This window comes from Salvia hispanica, chromosome 4 (genome assembly GCF_023119035.1).
Source record: "Salvia hispanica cultivar TCC Black 2014 chromosome 4, UniMelb_Shisp_WGS_1.0, whole genome shotgun sequence".
NCBI lineage: Eukaryota > Viridiplantae > Streptophyta > Magnoliopsida > Lamiales > Lamiaceae > Salvia > Salvia hispanica.
In genome coordinates, this window is record NC_062968.1 from 3,726,387 (window position 1) to 3,740,768 (window position 14,382).

General features: G+C 34.3%; 1 protein-coding gene and 1 long non-coding RNA gene across 4 annotated transcripts; one reads left to right on the forward strand and one right to left on the reverse strand.

The window, feature by feature from the left end:
* Positions 1–178: 178 nt before the first annotated feature.
* On the reverse strand, positions 179–3,171 carry LOC125223970 (receptor-like protein EIX2). Of its 3 annotated transcripts, none has more exons than XM_048127295.1 (3): positions 1,854–3,171; positions 500–1,787; positions 179–381 (listed from the first exon to the last, which is right to left on the reverse strand). In XM_048127295.1, the coding sequence occupies exons 1-2, from the start codon at positions 2,908–2,910 to the stop codon at positions 511–513; spliced, it is 2,334 nt and encodes a 777-aa protein (XP_047983252.1). In that variant the 5' UTR covers positions 2,911–3,171; the 3' UTR covers positions 179–381; positions 500–510. The 3 variants fall into 3 exon arrangements, with proteins under 3 accessions (XP_047983252.1, XP_047983253.1, XP_047983251.1); XM_048127296.1 differs by having other exon boundaries at positions 500–2,014; positions 2,650–2,780; XM_048127294.1 differs by having other exon boundaries at positions 500–3,170.
* Positions 3,172–7,748: 4,577 nt separating this feature from the next.
* On the forward strand, positions 7,749–13,112 carry LOC125219742. Its single transcript, XR_007176203.1, has 2 exons — positions 7,749–7,934; positions 12,776–13,112. It is a non-coding gene; the product is annotated as an uncharacterized LOC125219742 (long non-coding RNA).
* The last annotated feature ends 1,270 nt before the right edge of the window (positions 13,113–14,382 follow it).

Genomic DNA, 14,382 nt, shown 5'->3' on the forward strand with positions numbered 1-14,382 from the left:
CCATTTAACTCGTCATTTAATCCACAAACTTTACAGCATTAAAAGCATTAAATTCAAAACAAATAGGATATGAAAATTAGGATTCAAAAAGTGGAGCGTTACAAATGTCATTTTGGATTTAGACTATTTACAGTTTAAATAAATTAAAGAACATTCGTTATTTTGTTGTCCTTTTTGGTATAGCTTAGAGTCGTAACCTTATTTCATTTTGTTAGAAGAACCAAACACGACATAGAGTATACTAATGAAAGTAAAAAAAAAATGAAAACAAAGTGAAAGTATAAAATAGTAGGACCAATACAAACCCAATTACATAACTTAAAAAATTTATCTCTCCATGCGTTTCTTCACACCTTGATTCATAATTGTGTGGTTTCACTCCTGAAAACAATAGGGGTGTTATTCTATAAAATGAAATCTTGGAGACAACATTCTAAAATAAATTTTAGGACAATAAACCTACAAATGATTTAATCACATGATATGTAGTTAATATTACCTCTATTAATTTCAACTTGGTCTGAATTTGGATACAAGCACACCACCTTTGACGTAGAACCAATCTCCAGCAACATCCAACCAGTGGAAGAATGCATCTCTCCATGATTTCTTCAGTACGAATGAACCAACAACTCCCCAAAATCCAATAATAAAACCAATGACCATTGATATATCAACTTCTTGCATAAGAAAGAAGCTATTGTTTTCTTTCTCATTCATGTTATCCGGTGGACTACTAGTGGTGGATGGCCTCAAGCTATCTTCGGGACACTCTGGCAGAGGATCGCCACAAAGTCCATTATTACCGGCATAAGCGGATGCATTGAAGCTCTGAAGTTGAGTACTTGTTGGAATTTTTCCAAACAAACTGTTGTTCGACAAATCAAGAAAACCAAGAGTGTATATTTCTGCCAAACTTGTTGGTATCTTGCCAGAGAGTTGGTTTTGTGATAGATCAAGAGAATCTAGCATCTCCATTTTACCAATATCTGGAATTATACCTCCCGACAAACTATTTCTTGATAGATTCAAGGAATTTAAATCCCTCATGTTGGAAAATGATTTGGGTATGTTCCCTGTCAATCTATTACTTGAAAAATCAATGAGTTTGAGAAACTCGAGATTTGTCTTGTATCCTGATTCCTTACCTTTCCATAGAAATGAGGAATATCCATAGTGTTTATTTTCATTGTTATTATAAAAGTATATACTAAAGAGAAATGGATCAAGATATGTGGTACTCTTACTAGCCAAAACAATAAAATTGTTGAAGCAGTCGGGAATTATCGAAGACAAGTTGTTTATCGAGAAATCCAGAACTTGAATATTAGTAAGATTGCATATCTCAGGAGGAATACTGCCATGCAATATATTTCCACGAAGGTTTAGAAATTGCATTTGATGCATTTGGCCAATCCAAGTGGGGATTTCTCCTGTTAACTTGTTCCCTCCAACATCAATGATTAACAACTTTTGGCAAAGACTCAAATTGTAAGGCAACTCACCGAATAGATTGTTACCATGCATCTGCAGTGCAACAGAGTTTTGTAAATTTCCCAAAGAAAGAGGAATTTTACCCGAAAACTTGTTGCTAGCCAAATTGAGGGAGTGCAAGTTCGGAAATTTCTCCCAACAGTCGGGAACCTTTCCTGTCAACTGATTATTGGAGATGTCAAGGAATATAAGGTCATCATGGCTAGTTTTGCAAATAGATGAAACTGATCCGGAGAACTTATTTCCACTGAACTGAATATCAATAGCGTTGGCAGGGAATAATGGTATATGACCTGAGAATCGATTGTAACTAAGATCTATGAACTTGATGGATGAGGATGAGAGATTCGGAACTGTACCACTTATTTGATTATCTGAGAGAAATAAGCAGTATAACAAAGATGAACTACTCCACAACCAACTCGGGGTTTCATCTGTTATATTGGCACCACGGAGATCAAGGACAGACAAATTCATCTGAGTTTGAATCCATTTCGGAAAAGATGGGCCGACATTGCACCTGCCAAAATATATACTTTCCAACTGAAAAGGAGGGCTCCAATCCGATTCAATATGCAAGATCAATGAATTGAAGGATAAAACTAGTGTCTTTAACTTATCAAGCTTGGAGAAGTGAGATTCAGAGACTAAACCTTCTAAAGAATTAAAAGAAAGATCTAGAGTTTGAAGATTTGAGAGTTGGCCAATACTTGGAGGAACTAAACCTTCAAAAGAATTTAAAGAAAGATCTAGAACTTGAAGCTTTGAGAATTTGCCAATACTTAGAGGAATGTAGCCAGAAAAATTGTTTCCGCTAAGGTGCAGTTCTGTCAATGAAGAAAATGCTCTAAGGTCGGGCATCGATCCATTCAGTTGATTATGAGACAAGTCCAGTATTTCGAGTGATTCCAATACTGAAACAATTATGGAAAGAGACGTGGAACTCAAAGAGTTATCAGAGATATCAAGTGTGCGTAGGTTGGTAAGGTTCCCTATATTAGGAGGAATAATCCCATGAAAGTTAGAATCCTCAAGAGACAAGTGTTGTAATTGCTTCATGGAACCTATGAACTGTGGTATTGGAATGCCTCCAAAATTATTCCCACTGAGGTCAAGATAATTTAAATGATGCAACTCGAGCAATGAAGAACGAACCTCGCCTTGCAATCCGCAATAATCACATTGAAGGGTGATAACATGGCTAGTGATGTTGCTGCACTCAACACCATACCAATCACAGCATTCGTTGCTTTGCCACGACGAGAGAACACCACGACCATCGATGAGGCCATTCTTGAAGGTGAGAAGAGCTTCTCTCTCCTTATCTATGCATCTCACTTCAGCATCTCCTGAAACAAAAACACAAAAAAGAACAACATGAAGAAAATTGATTGCTATTCTTTTAGCAGAAATCATACTCTCTTTATTGATGTATTGAAGTGAAGTGTATTTGTGGGAAACTCCACTATCTCAAGTGTAACGATTTAAATAGGTAAAGATAAAAAGAGATTACAAAATAATATTCATGCATAAAAACAAAATTTAACGTCGGAATTGCGTCTAAAACCAATGAAAAAAGACATTAGAATAGCGATGGGTGACTAAACTATAACCACTTAAAAACTGCATAAATTGGAAGATAATTCGTGATGATTATACTGCACGTATATATAGACATTTCTCATCCATTGTACATGATATTCCAACATATAAACAAAATTAATTCACGTTGAACGTTTCTCATCGATTGTAGCACATGATTTTCCAACATATAAACAAAATTTCACGTCAAATCAAAGAAAAAGGCAGAATAGTAAAGCGAAGGTTGACTAAATTATTACCACTACATCTACAATTATACAGTACATATAAATGGAGATAATTCGGTGGGAAATTGCCGCAGACCGTAAAAGTTGAGATTTTTTTTACCAATTTTCAAATTTACAGGAAAATCAAAACATGCCCCAAGTTAATGAAATTATCAGCTATTACCTCAATATTTAATTCACAAAACAACACTAAATAAAAAAATATTCAAAAAGCAAATGCTTTATATTTAGTGGGACAGAAGAAGTATTAATTTTTTCTAATAAAAATTTATATATTTCTCCCGTTTCATAATAGTAAAGTTATTTTGTCATTTTGGTACGTTCCATAGTAATAGAGTCATTTTTCTTCTTAGTAAAAAGTAGTAACACATTTCTTCTCACTTATTTTACTCTCTCTTACTTTATTATCTCTTTATCGCTCTACTTTTTTTTCATTCTTCATTTACTTAACCACTTAGCACAACTTTTCATAATCTCCATACGGAAAAAAATGTCTCAGCTACTATAGAACGGAGGGAGTACTAAACTGTTGGATTAAATAGGAATCGATCAAAATAAATAACTGAGACACATAATATGGACTGAGGGAGTATTAATGATGAAACACAATACTCCTCCAATTTCAACCAACAGTTCAGAGATAAAAGTCACCCAAGTTCAGTGTGGTATTTAAAGTTGGCTCGTAGGTTGATATACAGATATATAGTCATCTTTGTATATTTTAAATATTACTGTACGACAGATATACGTCATTTTTCTCTATGTTATTTTATTTCTTACATCATTTTTTCTCCGATTAACTCAAAACAACAATACATAAAAAAAATGTTTCACCTTAAGCATGACAAAAGTAACATTATTTTAAATATGTGTGTTGTGGATGCGGTCGCATGGTTGGAACCCATTGGCACAAGCGTGCATTTTGGACCGTGTGTGCAATTTGTGCTCGACATTCAGCCAGTGTGCCCCATGCAACAGCCCCTTTGTGTGCCGCACCGCTGGTCCAATAATGTTAGTAATTTATAGATATAAAATTAAATCAATAAGACTTTTAAGCAATTTCTAGAATATTTGAGAATTAGATAATGTGAAATATGATTATAAAATAGGGAGTCTGATCAATTGCTAACTACAACTAATTAGAGATCATAAGATCTTTAGAGATTTAGTGGTCTATAATTCGCAATGTGTAATTTTATTTTTTATTATTTAAATCTACAAAGATAAAAAAAACTATCATATTTAGGGTTTTGGATTAGAATGTCAATATAGTATATTAAATATCGAATTGACATTTTATACATATTATGTTGACATATGATGATAGTTACATTGACATTAAACTGCTCCATAAAAATACGAAAATTGAATAATATTTTTTCAAATTTTGATATCGGAATATATACAAGTGAGATCTCGCTAGAATCCTTACAAAATTATCTTTAATTTGATATATGTTGTGTGCAAAAATAATTTAAATTGTGGTAGTTATATGCATTTCAAGTTTTGAGATAATTTTAAAAAGTTAGTCATAACTAATTTATTGTTAATTTAACATTAATACTCTCGATGACATTTTTTAATTGATACTCGAAGTTGAATGATCTTAGCCTTTAATTTAAAAATATATATTATTTAGTTATAGTCAATAAGATTAATCTTATGATACAGTAGTATCTATAAGGGTAATTATCAGTAAATAAATTAATCAAGATCTAGCCCATATTATTGACCAAGTTACCATTTGATTTTGATGTGTGGAAAAGAAACCATGGAAATTGGAACGGTGCGTGTTAAGAAAAGTAAGATTTCTTTTCTTTTCTTTTTTTTTTTGCATTTGATAAGATTGTGTAAATCTTCTGTGTGTCTTTTACACAGCAGATCCTCTGATTTGATTTGATTCTCTTCTCTTCTCTTCTCTTCTCTTCGCTTCTCTTCTCTTCTCTTCTCTTCCACGTCACATTCATGCATAATCACATTCACGGTAGAAATCACAAAACATAAATCAAATTAAATATAATTTGATGAAAATTCTGACTAAAAATTCATGGTCATTATAAAAATAATTTTTATTATGAATTATATTGATTATTTTTTTATTACTTATAATGTATTGCCTGAACTAAATACTAAATATAAGGTTAGGAAAGTAACCGTGGGTAGGGATGTTCGTGCAGTCCAAAACTTGTGGACTGACTGAAAAGGCCCACGGAGTGTTAGCGTTGAAATTTTCTACCCAGATAAAATTACAACTTTATTAGTCCACAACCCTAGTAGAACAGACCCGATCGATCCAATAAGGTAAACCCAGGTGCAACTGTTGTTTATTGTTACGTTATGTTGGAGCCTAATTAGACACTTCATTAAAATAACTAAGTTATAAAACATGCTTTAATAATAGATAAATGAGTTAGAAAATCCAAATTCATTATTATTTTAAATTTAAACCATGCTTTATAGGTTACTATATTCTATTTATACAAATTTTAAAATAAATATATAATCATGGTTGAGTTCAAGTATATCTCAAAATTATCATAATTAAACATTTTAAATTCTATAAATATGAATAATTTTCTTCACTATATCTATGTATTGGATTGATCATATATTTTAATTTTAATTTATAGTTTTCAGGACGGACTAAAAAGAAAATAATTATGATTAGCATATAATGATAAATAAATGGCCTTATTAGTAACATTACGAGTAACAAGAATCAAACATATGCAAAGAGTCTAGAAATTAGAAGAAAAAAATTCAATTTAGTTTTGCCAAACAAACGGTCACGAGTTTGTGTACTAATTGGCCTATTCTCTTATAATTTGCAAACGGGGCGAGCCACCTATATAGGAGTATTGGTCTGTTCTCGTAAAAGAGGAGAAAAGACTAAGACGACGTCTTACTCTAGACAGAGCAAAACAAATTGAGTTGGTTTTAATCACTGGTGCACGTGGAATCGGAAAGACCATACTGGCAGCTAAAATGTTACGCAATTCAGAGGTTCAGAATCACTTCACCAAGCTCATTTGGGTTAGTGTTCCTAAATTGAGCGGCAGGGACAGCGAGAGGTTATGATGGTAATGATAGATAAATAATTAGATTATGAGTGAGAGATTATTAAAGATATATGCAATGGTCATTAAAATCAACCTCGCCGTCGAATGAGCCGACAACATTGGGAAACTGGCGACAACATCGTCTTTAACTGCTGATAAAAGCGTTCTGACTTTAGGTCATCTCCGATCATTTACTTCAAAATCAAACTTATTTTTTAATATGGGTCTTACCAAAAAGTAATTTGACTCCAATCCTAAAAGAATATTCCATATTTATGTACTTTTTATACCTTTTCAATTTACCTACATATTTATTTTAAATTACGTATTAGTTCCACAATATTTTATTAATAATTTATATAAATTAAATAAGTATGCAGAATTTCTTATTAATATATTTATGTACTAAATATACCTTAAATTCAAAAAAATTACACTTTCTTTTAAAATTAAAATACACTTAACTACTATAATAAAATTCAAATATAAATTGAAACACATTTAAATATATCGCATTTACATAGAACATATCACGATAAACATAAAAAATAACTAAAATTCAAGACTCAAAATTTGTTTATTGTTCCCATAAATGATCGACTAGCGCATTTCGAAGTTCCAGATGAACACTTTTATTTCCCTAGTACAACAAGCTAACATATCTCTACTCAATATGTGCAAATAATGCAAATAATGCAAATAATGCGACTAATTCAACTATCTAAGCAGTACAAAAATAATGGTCGTATAATTATTCAATTATAAGGACTATTATGCGATATATAAAAAAATTTTGTAGTAAATACTCAACTTTGGTGTTTATTTTAAATTTGGTATTGTTTTATTAAAAAAAATCTAAAAATAGGTTTGGGTATGGAGTATGGTTAGAGAATATTTTTTCACCAAAAATGGGATTTGGTGTATGGTTGGAGGTGGTCTAAACTGCGTAACACCAAATGGAGTATCATTCTTTTTCATATATTTATAATTCAATTATTTTTATAATAATTTTTAATAATTTTGTTAGCTATTAATCATGACTTTTCTTCCAATAAGCAAATGGGGTATTTGCTTTTTAAAATAAATAAATTTAGAAGTAGACTAGTAAGAACTAATATTATAAATAAAATAATTATAAATGTGTAAAAGAGAATGAATTTTGTGAAAATAGTGGTGAAAGTAAAAGCTTAAGGCTGTGTTTGGTACACAGAATTCAAACTATGGAAATGGAATTGGAATTGGGAACTTCAATTCCAATTTTTTTGTTTGGTACTTGAAAAAAAAGTGGATTTGGAATTGAATTATAATTCCAAAATTTTGAATTCCATGATTTAAATTCCAAAATTTTAGATAAAGAATTCCAAATCCAACATCTCAATTCCGCGGGTCAAATTAAAAACACGCGGATCCTAAGCGGGTCGAAAAAAAAAACGGGTCAAACCAATTTCATTCTCCCTCTCTCGCTCGCCTCTCTCTCTCTCGCCTCTCTCTGCGACAGAAACCCTAATCTCCCCTTCTCGGGAGCTTCCTTTGTCTCACTACAATCAGTCAGGTATTATTCGGAATCGAAAATTTGTTATTCTTATCACCATCCTGTGTCGTGCTTGATTTTGTTTCAATTTTTTTAAATCTCCATTTTTGCAGATCTGTCAAATTTTTGTTCAAATTGATTGTAATTGTTAGCTAGGGTTGATTGTGTTACTGTCTCGAGATTGAGGGTTCGAGGGTTTTGTTAGCTAGGATTTGATTGCCACATGCTTTGTGAGGCTAGTAATTTTACTTATTCCCAGAATCAGCTGAGTTGTGCCATACAGACAGAAAATGGAAAGTTGATTTCTTGATTATTTTGATCTTTGTGGATCCATTTGTGGCCGTGATCAGCCGCCACTTTCCCAATCAAATTGAACATTATTTATTTACTACTAGTGAAATAGTTAAGCCATATATGAGTTGGTTAATCATCGAAGCACACCCTTCACCATAATTATATATTTCATGTGACATTTTGAAGAAGAGGTTAGTCTACAGCCCTTGATACTCATTCCCCATCTCACCACCAGAAGCTGCAAAATTACAAAAGCCATCTTCACAAACTGATGTCCTAATCCAACAAAATTCATTACCTTTTTTGCTAAATATCTATCGTCCTTTTTTGCTAAAGCTTTCTTTTGGTTTTATAGAGGTGAGAGTAGCAATTACCAGCAAAGCTATAGTAATTGTTAGCAGTGCTCCTATGTCGAGCAATGCCGCCATTGAAGAAAACTAAAACTCTGATCAAGAAGTAGCCAAAGAATAGCAAGCTGTCATGATTCTGCAATATTAACGTTGGAAAATATGATGAGCACCAATCTCGCTGAGATTATTTGTTACCATGTTGAGTTAATTTGTTACCATATTCCTTTTCCATTAGACGATCTTAATTGATTTTGACAGCTAGGCTTTGGTCCCTTTAACCTAGCAATTCTAGCTATAAATATGAGACTTGTAGTACTCCTTCATTATTGAAAATCAAAATAAAAATTCAGATCATATTTTGCCTTCTTTCTCTCTTCTCCCTTTGATGTTGGAGCTCTACTTTTAGCTTCAAAGTAAAAGGGCTTGAAAAATTCGAAATCTAGAAATACTTCAACGGGGAGGATCTCCCCACCCCTAATCTCCCTCACCCCGGTGGGCAACCAAGAGATAAAACCAAGAGAGGGGACATACTTATGTTTAGGGGAACGAGGGGTGGATTTGGGGGGGGCCCGAGGGGGCCCGAGGGGTTTGGGGGCGACGTTTGATTTTCAATTATGTCAAAACCCCGGGCCACCGGGCCGAGGTTTTGGGGAACCGTTTTGAACAAAATTTTTTCTCCTAAAAAAGTCCTTGGGGGGATCCCAAACTCCCACTCGGGGTCCACACATGCTAATGGGAAAAAAGGGCTCCGGCTCAAAATGGGCCTTCCCCCGGAATCCCAAAACCCTTCTTCTTATCACACTCCATCCGAGTACAATTTTGGCGCATGTCTTCTTGACTTCCATTTGGGTACCCGGCCCCCTTTCAAACCATTTCTCCAATGACATATCCAACCCCCTCCCTTTTAATTCGGATAAAGCTCTCTATTTTGGAAAGGTCCCGGGCATAAAAATTTCTCATATTGGCAACTTCATTAGCATTCCTTCATCATCTAACTCAGATCCTTTCACTTTAATCTACTTCGTCCCTCAAATCACCAAAAATCTTCTTTAATGTTTAAAAATTTCTAAAGATAATAAGATCTTTTTTTAATTCCATCCGATGTGTGCTATGTGAAGGATCGGTTTCCGGTGAAACCCCCCTCAAAAGGGATCTTAATCCCAAGGGGTTTTACAAATTCACCCCTTCACAAGTCCTCAGTTCTCCCTTAAATTTCCAACCCCGTTTCCCTTTTCCCTTTGGCCCTTTTCTCCGTTCTGCGCACTTTCAACCCCCCCTTTCCTAAAATGCCTGTTTTTCAAAAACTACTTCTGAAAATAAACCCTTTGGGATAAAGGGGAAATTTGGCCTTGTGCTTTTCCTACCCTGAAAAAATCTTACACTGAATGTTCCTTTATTTAATAAAAAAGAGCATATTGGTCATCCCCCGGGTTTTGGGGCTAAAAGTCACCGACTTCCTTATTCTCCATCCTCTTTTTCGTCTTTAAAACCCCTCATGCTCATTCAGGGATTTGTGGGGACCCGTCCCATCGTTCCCCTAATGGCTTTTTATATTATGTTGGTTTTGTGGATCAATATAGTTGATTCACTTGGGTCTATTTTTAAAAACCAAAAAAGGGAAATCCTGATGTCTTCATTAACTTAAAAAAAATTCCAAAAACGGTTTGATCACAAAATCAAATCCTTACAAGGGTTGGGGGGGAGAAAGGGCTTTTTCTACCTTTCTCCAAAATTCGGTATTCACCATCATGTATCATGTCCATACACACCCCAAAAAAATGGACTTGCCAACGAAAATCACATTTTTTGAGAGGGCTTAGCTCTTTTGGCCCAAACTAGTCTCCCCCCCAAATTTAGATGCTTTTTTAACCTCTTTTTTTTTATAAAAATCGCCTTTTCCCAAACCTTTAAAAATCTTCCCTTTCCTTTTTAAAAGCTTTTGCACATTTAAAACCCTTTTTATCATGATCTTTGAGTCTTTGGGTGTCCAAAGTTATCCACATCTCGACCATATACTAAGCACAAACTTAAACCCCGCCGAATCAAAAACTTTCCTTGGTTATGTTTTTCCCCCAAAGGATACAAAGCCCTCTTGTCCTCCCGGAAAAAATTGTCATCACTCGCCAATTCTTTTTGATGGGTCCCCCTTTTCCCCTTTCCCTGAATATCCCATGAATAATCCCTTCTCTGTTCCCAAATTTAAACTATATTGATCCTCCTCCCCCCTCCTATTCTACATTTCCCACTCCTTCGGACCCCCCCTCTTCGTTGGGTCTTCCCCCCCGTAAACCCCCCCACTCCTTTAAATCCTCCAACTCCATCGGGTCGAGTGGTACCGGCCCCTCCCCTCGGGCTATTAGGGCAAATTTTAAACTTTGTTCTACAGAATCCGTGGCAAGGAAGTTCTCTACCTATTGATTTATGTCGATGACATGCTCATTACTGGTAATGATGCCACTTCAGTTCAGAAAGTCATCTCCGACCTCAACTCTCATTTTTCTCTCAAGAATCTTGGTGAAGTTTCACATTTTCTGGGCATTGAGGTCTCTAAAACTGCTGATGGTTTGCTTCTTAGTCAGTCTGCATATATAAAAGATATTCTTGTCAAGTCTCAAATGCAGGATGCTAAAGGTGTTGCTACCCCCATGATTTCCAGCTTTCAACTCAGTAAAGCTGATGGCAGTCCTTTGGTTGATGGGAAACTCTATCGCAGCGCTGTCGGAAGCTTGCAATATGCTACCATCACACGACCAGAGATCAGCTTCGCTGTCAATAAAGTATGCCAATATATGGCTTGTCCTCTAGATAATCATTGGAAGGCGGTGAAACGTATCTTGAGATACCTTGCAGGCACCATTGATCTTGGACTCCATATTCGGAAATCTGCCTTGGAGCTTACTGCCTTTTGTGATTCAGATTGGGCGGCTGATCTTGATGATCGACGCTCGGTTTCTGGTTACTGCGTCTATTTTGGGAAGAGTCTCATTTCTTGGTGCTCGAAGAAGCAATCTGTCGTTTCCCGCTCAAGCACCGAAGCTGAATACCGTAGTTTGGCCCAAGTAGTTTCTGAAGTAACCTGGTTGAGTTCTCTTCTACATTAACTCAGGATTAAGCTTCCTGCTCCTCCTATTGTTTGGGTTGACAATCTCAGTGCCATTTCCCTCGCATCAAATCCTGTTCTTCATGCTCGGACTAAGCATATTGAGCTTGATATTCACTTTGTTCGGGACAAAGTTGCAGCTGGTGCTGTTGATCTTCGACATATTCCATCCATTGATCAAATTGCCGACATCTTCACAAAAGCTCTATCGTTCTAATTCTTCTCCCGGCTTCGCAACAGACTTGGGGTCTGTTCTACATCCGCGATCGAATTGCGGGGGAGTGTTAGCAGTGCTCCTATGTCGAGCAATGCCGCCATTGAAGAAAACTAAAACTCTGATCAAGAAGTAGCCAAAGAGTAGCAAGCTGTCATGATTCTGCAATATTGACGTTGGAAAATATGATGAGCACCAATCTCGCTGAGATTATTTGTTACCATGTTGAGTTAATTTGTTACCATATTCCTTTTCCATTGGACGATCTTAATTGATTTTGACAGCCAGGTTTTGGTCCCTTTAACCTAGCAATTCTAGTTATAAATATAAGACTTGTAATACTCCTTCATTATTGAAAATCAAAATAAAAATTCAAATCATATTTTGTCTTCTTTCTCTCAATGAATGTTTACAGCTTATCTTTCAGTAATAAGGTATGGTTCTACATATTCAAGTATTATTATTGTCATCCCTTTGCTATTTCTAGAGGTTTTTTGGTAGCACTCTTGCCAAACTTTATTTTGAAATGGTTAAAATGCAGTAGCTACTGCTCTGTTATTGTCATCACTTTGCTGCTTTTTTTCTTTGCAAAAAATGTGTTTAAGTTTACATTACTAGATTATATCTAAAGTGAATCTGATTGGTGTGGTGGTCTTCATTTGGGAGTCTTTAATGGTGATTTATTTGCATATATCATTTGTGATTTTTGAACAATAAGATAAGAGTTTCTAGTTATAACTTAATTTGTAGCAGCTCATTCTCCCTACTTATATATAATGATTCTGTTTTTCACTCTTTATCACATAACACATTTATATAATTGGAGTGAAGCTTCATTTTTTTAGTTGCAATGGTTGTTCAGTTTGATATATGACTTTACTTATAAATTTTTATTACCTTTTAGCTTTAGTATATGGATATCCATATGTCTGGGTCGGATGAAGAAAGTGACAATGAGAGTTATTTAAATAAGATATTCATTACTCATCAAGGTGATGATCATGAAGAGGAAGAGAGTCAACCACATATGGCTGATGATTATCATAATGGGATGGAAGAGACTCAACACTCGGATCGAATTACAATTGTTCAACTGTTCAAGTTATAATATTTTGTGTTGTGTGAAGATTCTTGTAGTTTTTTTGTGTTGTGATTATTGTTGTTTGTCACAATTTTTTCACAACCTTTCTCATCCCCATATTACATTGATTTTAGATGTCCTACTGGAATTTTTTTATCAACAGATAAGAATATTATTACTATTTATTCAACTTATATAATAAGATAATTATTTTAAAATGATGATAGCTAATTACAAATCAATGTTGATTATTTGAGATGCTAAATAAAGTAGTATTTGAAATTATAATCTACCATTCTATATCAATTCCTTAATTATACCAAACAAAGGATTTGGAAATGAATTGCAATTCTATATCAATTCTTTAAATATGTCAAACAAAGGATTTGGAATTGAATTGTAATTCAATTCCATCCAATTCAATTTCACAGAATTTCAATTCTAATTCAATTCTATTTCCAATTCCAATTCCGTGTACCAAACGGAGCCTAAGTTTAAAGCAAGAGTGGAGCAAAATATTAAAGTAAGACTGCGAAAGAGAAATAAAAAACGTTTGTGCATAAAATGTTGTATTAAACGATCTAACCTATGACCCCGCTAATAGCAAGACCAATGAGGCAATGAATCAACCCCTTCGCTGAGAATTATAGCATAAATAAGTATGAAATGCTGGGGGGCCCAGGCCCCTGTGTGGCTCTGTCACTATTGGTTTCACATAAATATTTTGATTAGAAATTGAATTATAATTCCAAATCTCTCTATTCCTTGAATTTCATATCTAAACTATATAAATGAAATTCCAAATAGTTATAAATAGATATATTCAATACATGTATCCATAGCAAACATTCACAATTCACACATACTACGCGTGCACACACACATCCACAAAATACACGTATTGCATACATTGCCAATGTGTGCCGTTAGCAACTGTATGGTGTGCATGTTTGTATGGTGTGGCAATAATTTTATTATGCTACTCCCTTCATTCATAAAAAATAATCTCATTTTGTCATTTTAGAATGTCCAAAAAAAATAGTCTCATTTCTAAAAATAGAATATTTCTCTCTCCTACTTTATCCACCTTTTCCCTTATCCCACATACTTTACCTACTTTTTCTCCATCTCTTTACTTTCCTTGCTTTTTTTTTCTCTTCTCTTATTTTACCAATTTCTCATTAAAACTTGTGTCATCCATGGGATTATTTTTTGTGAACCGAGGGAGTATATATTTATAAATACAAAAATTCAATTTTTCCAATTTAATATAAAAAAATTGGCAGTGATTCAGTTTGGTTCTATTTTCTTCGTAAAAAATGTACATTAATTTGTGCGTGTGTGTGTGTATGCTGTGCATGAGTTGTAAATTAAAAAACGCTGCAGCTTAGAAACAGAAAATTAATTTTCAAAATCTAGCGCCAAAAAAA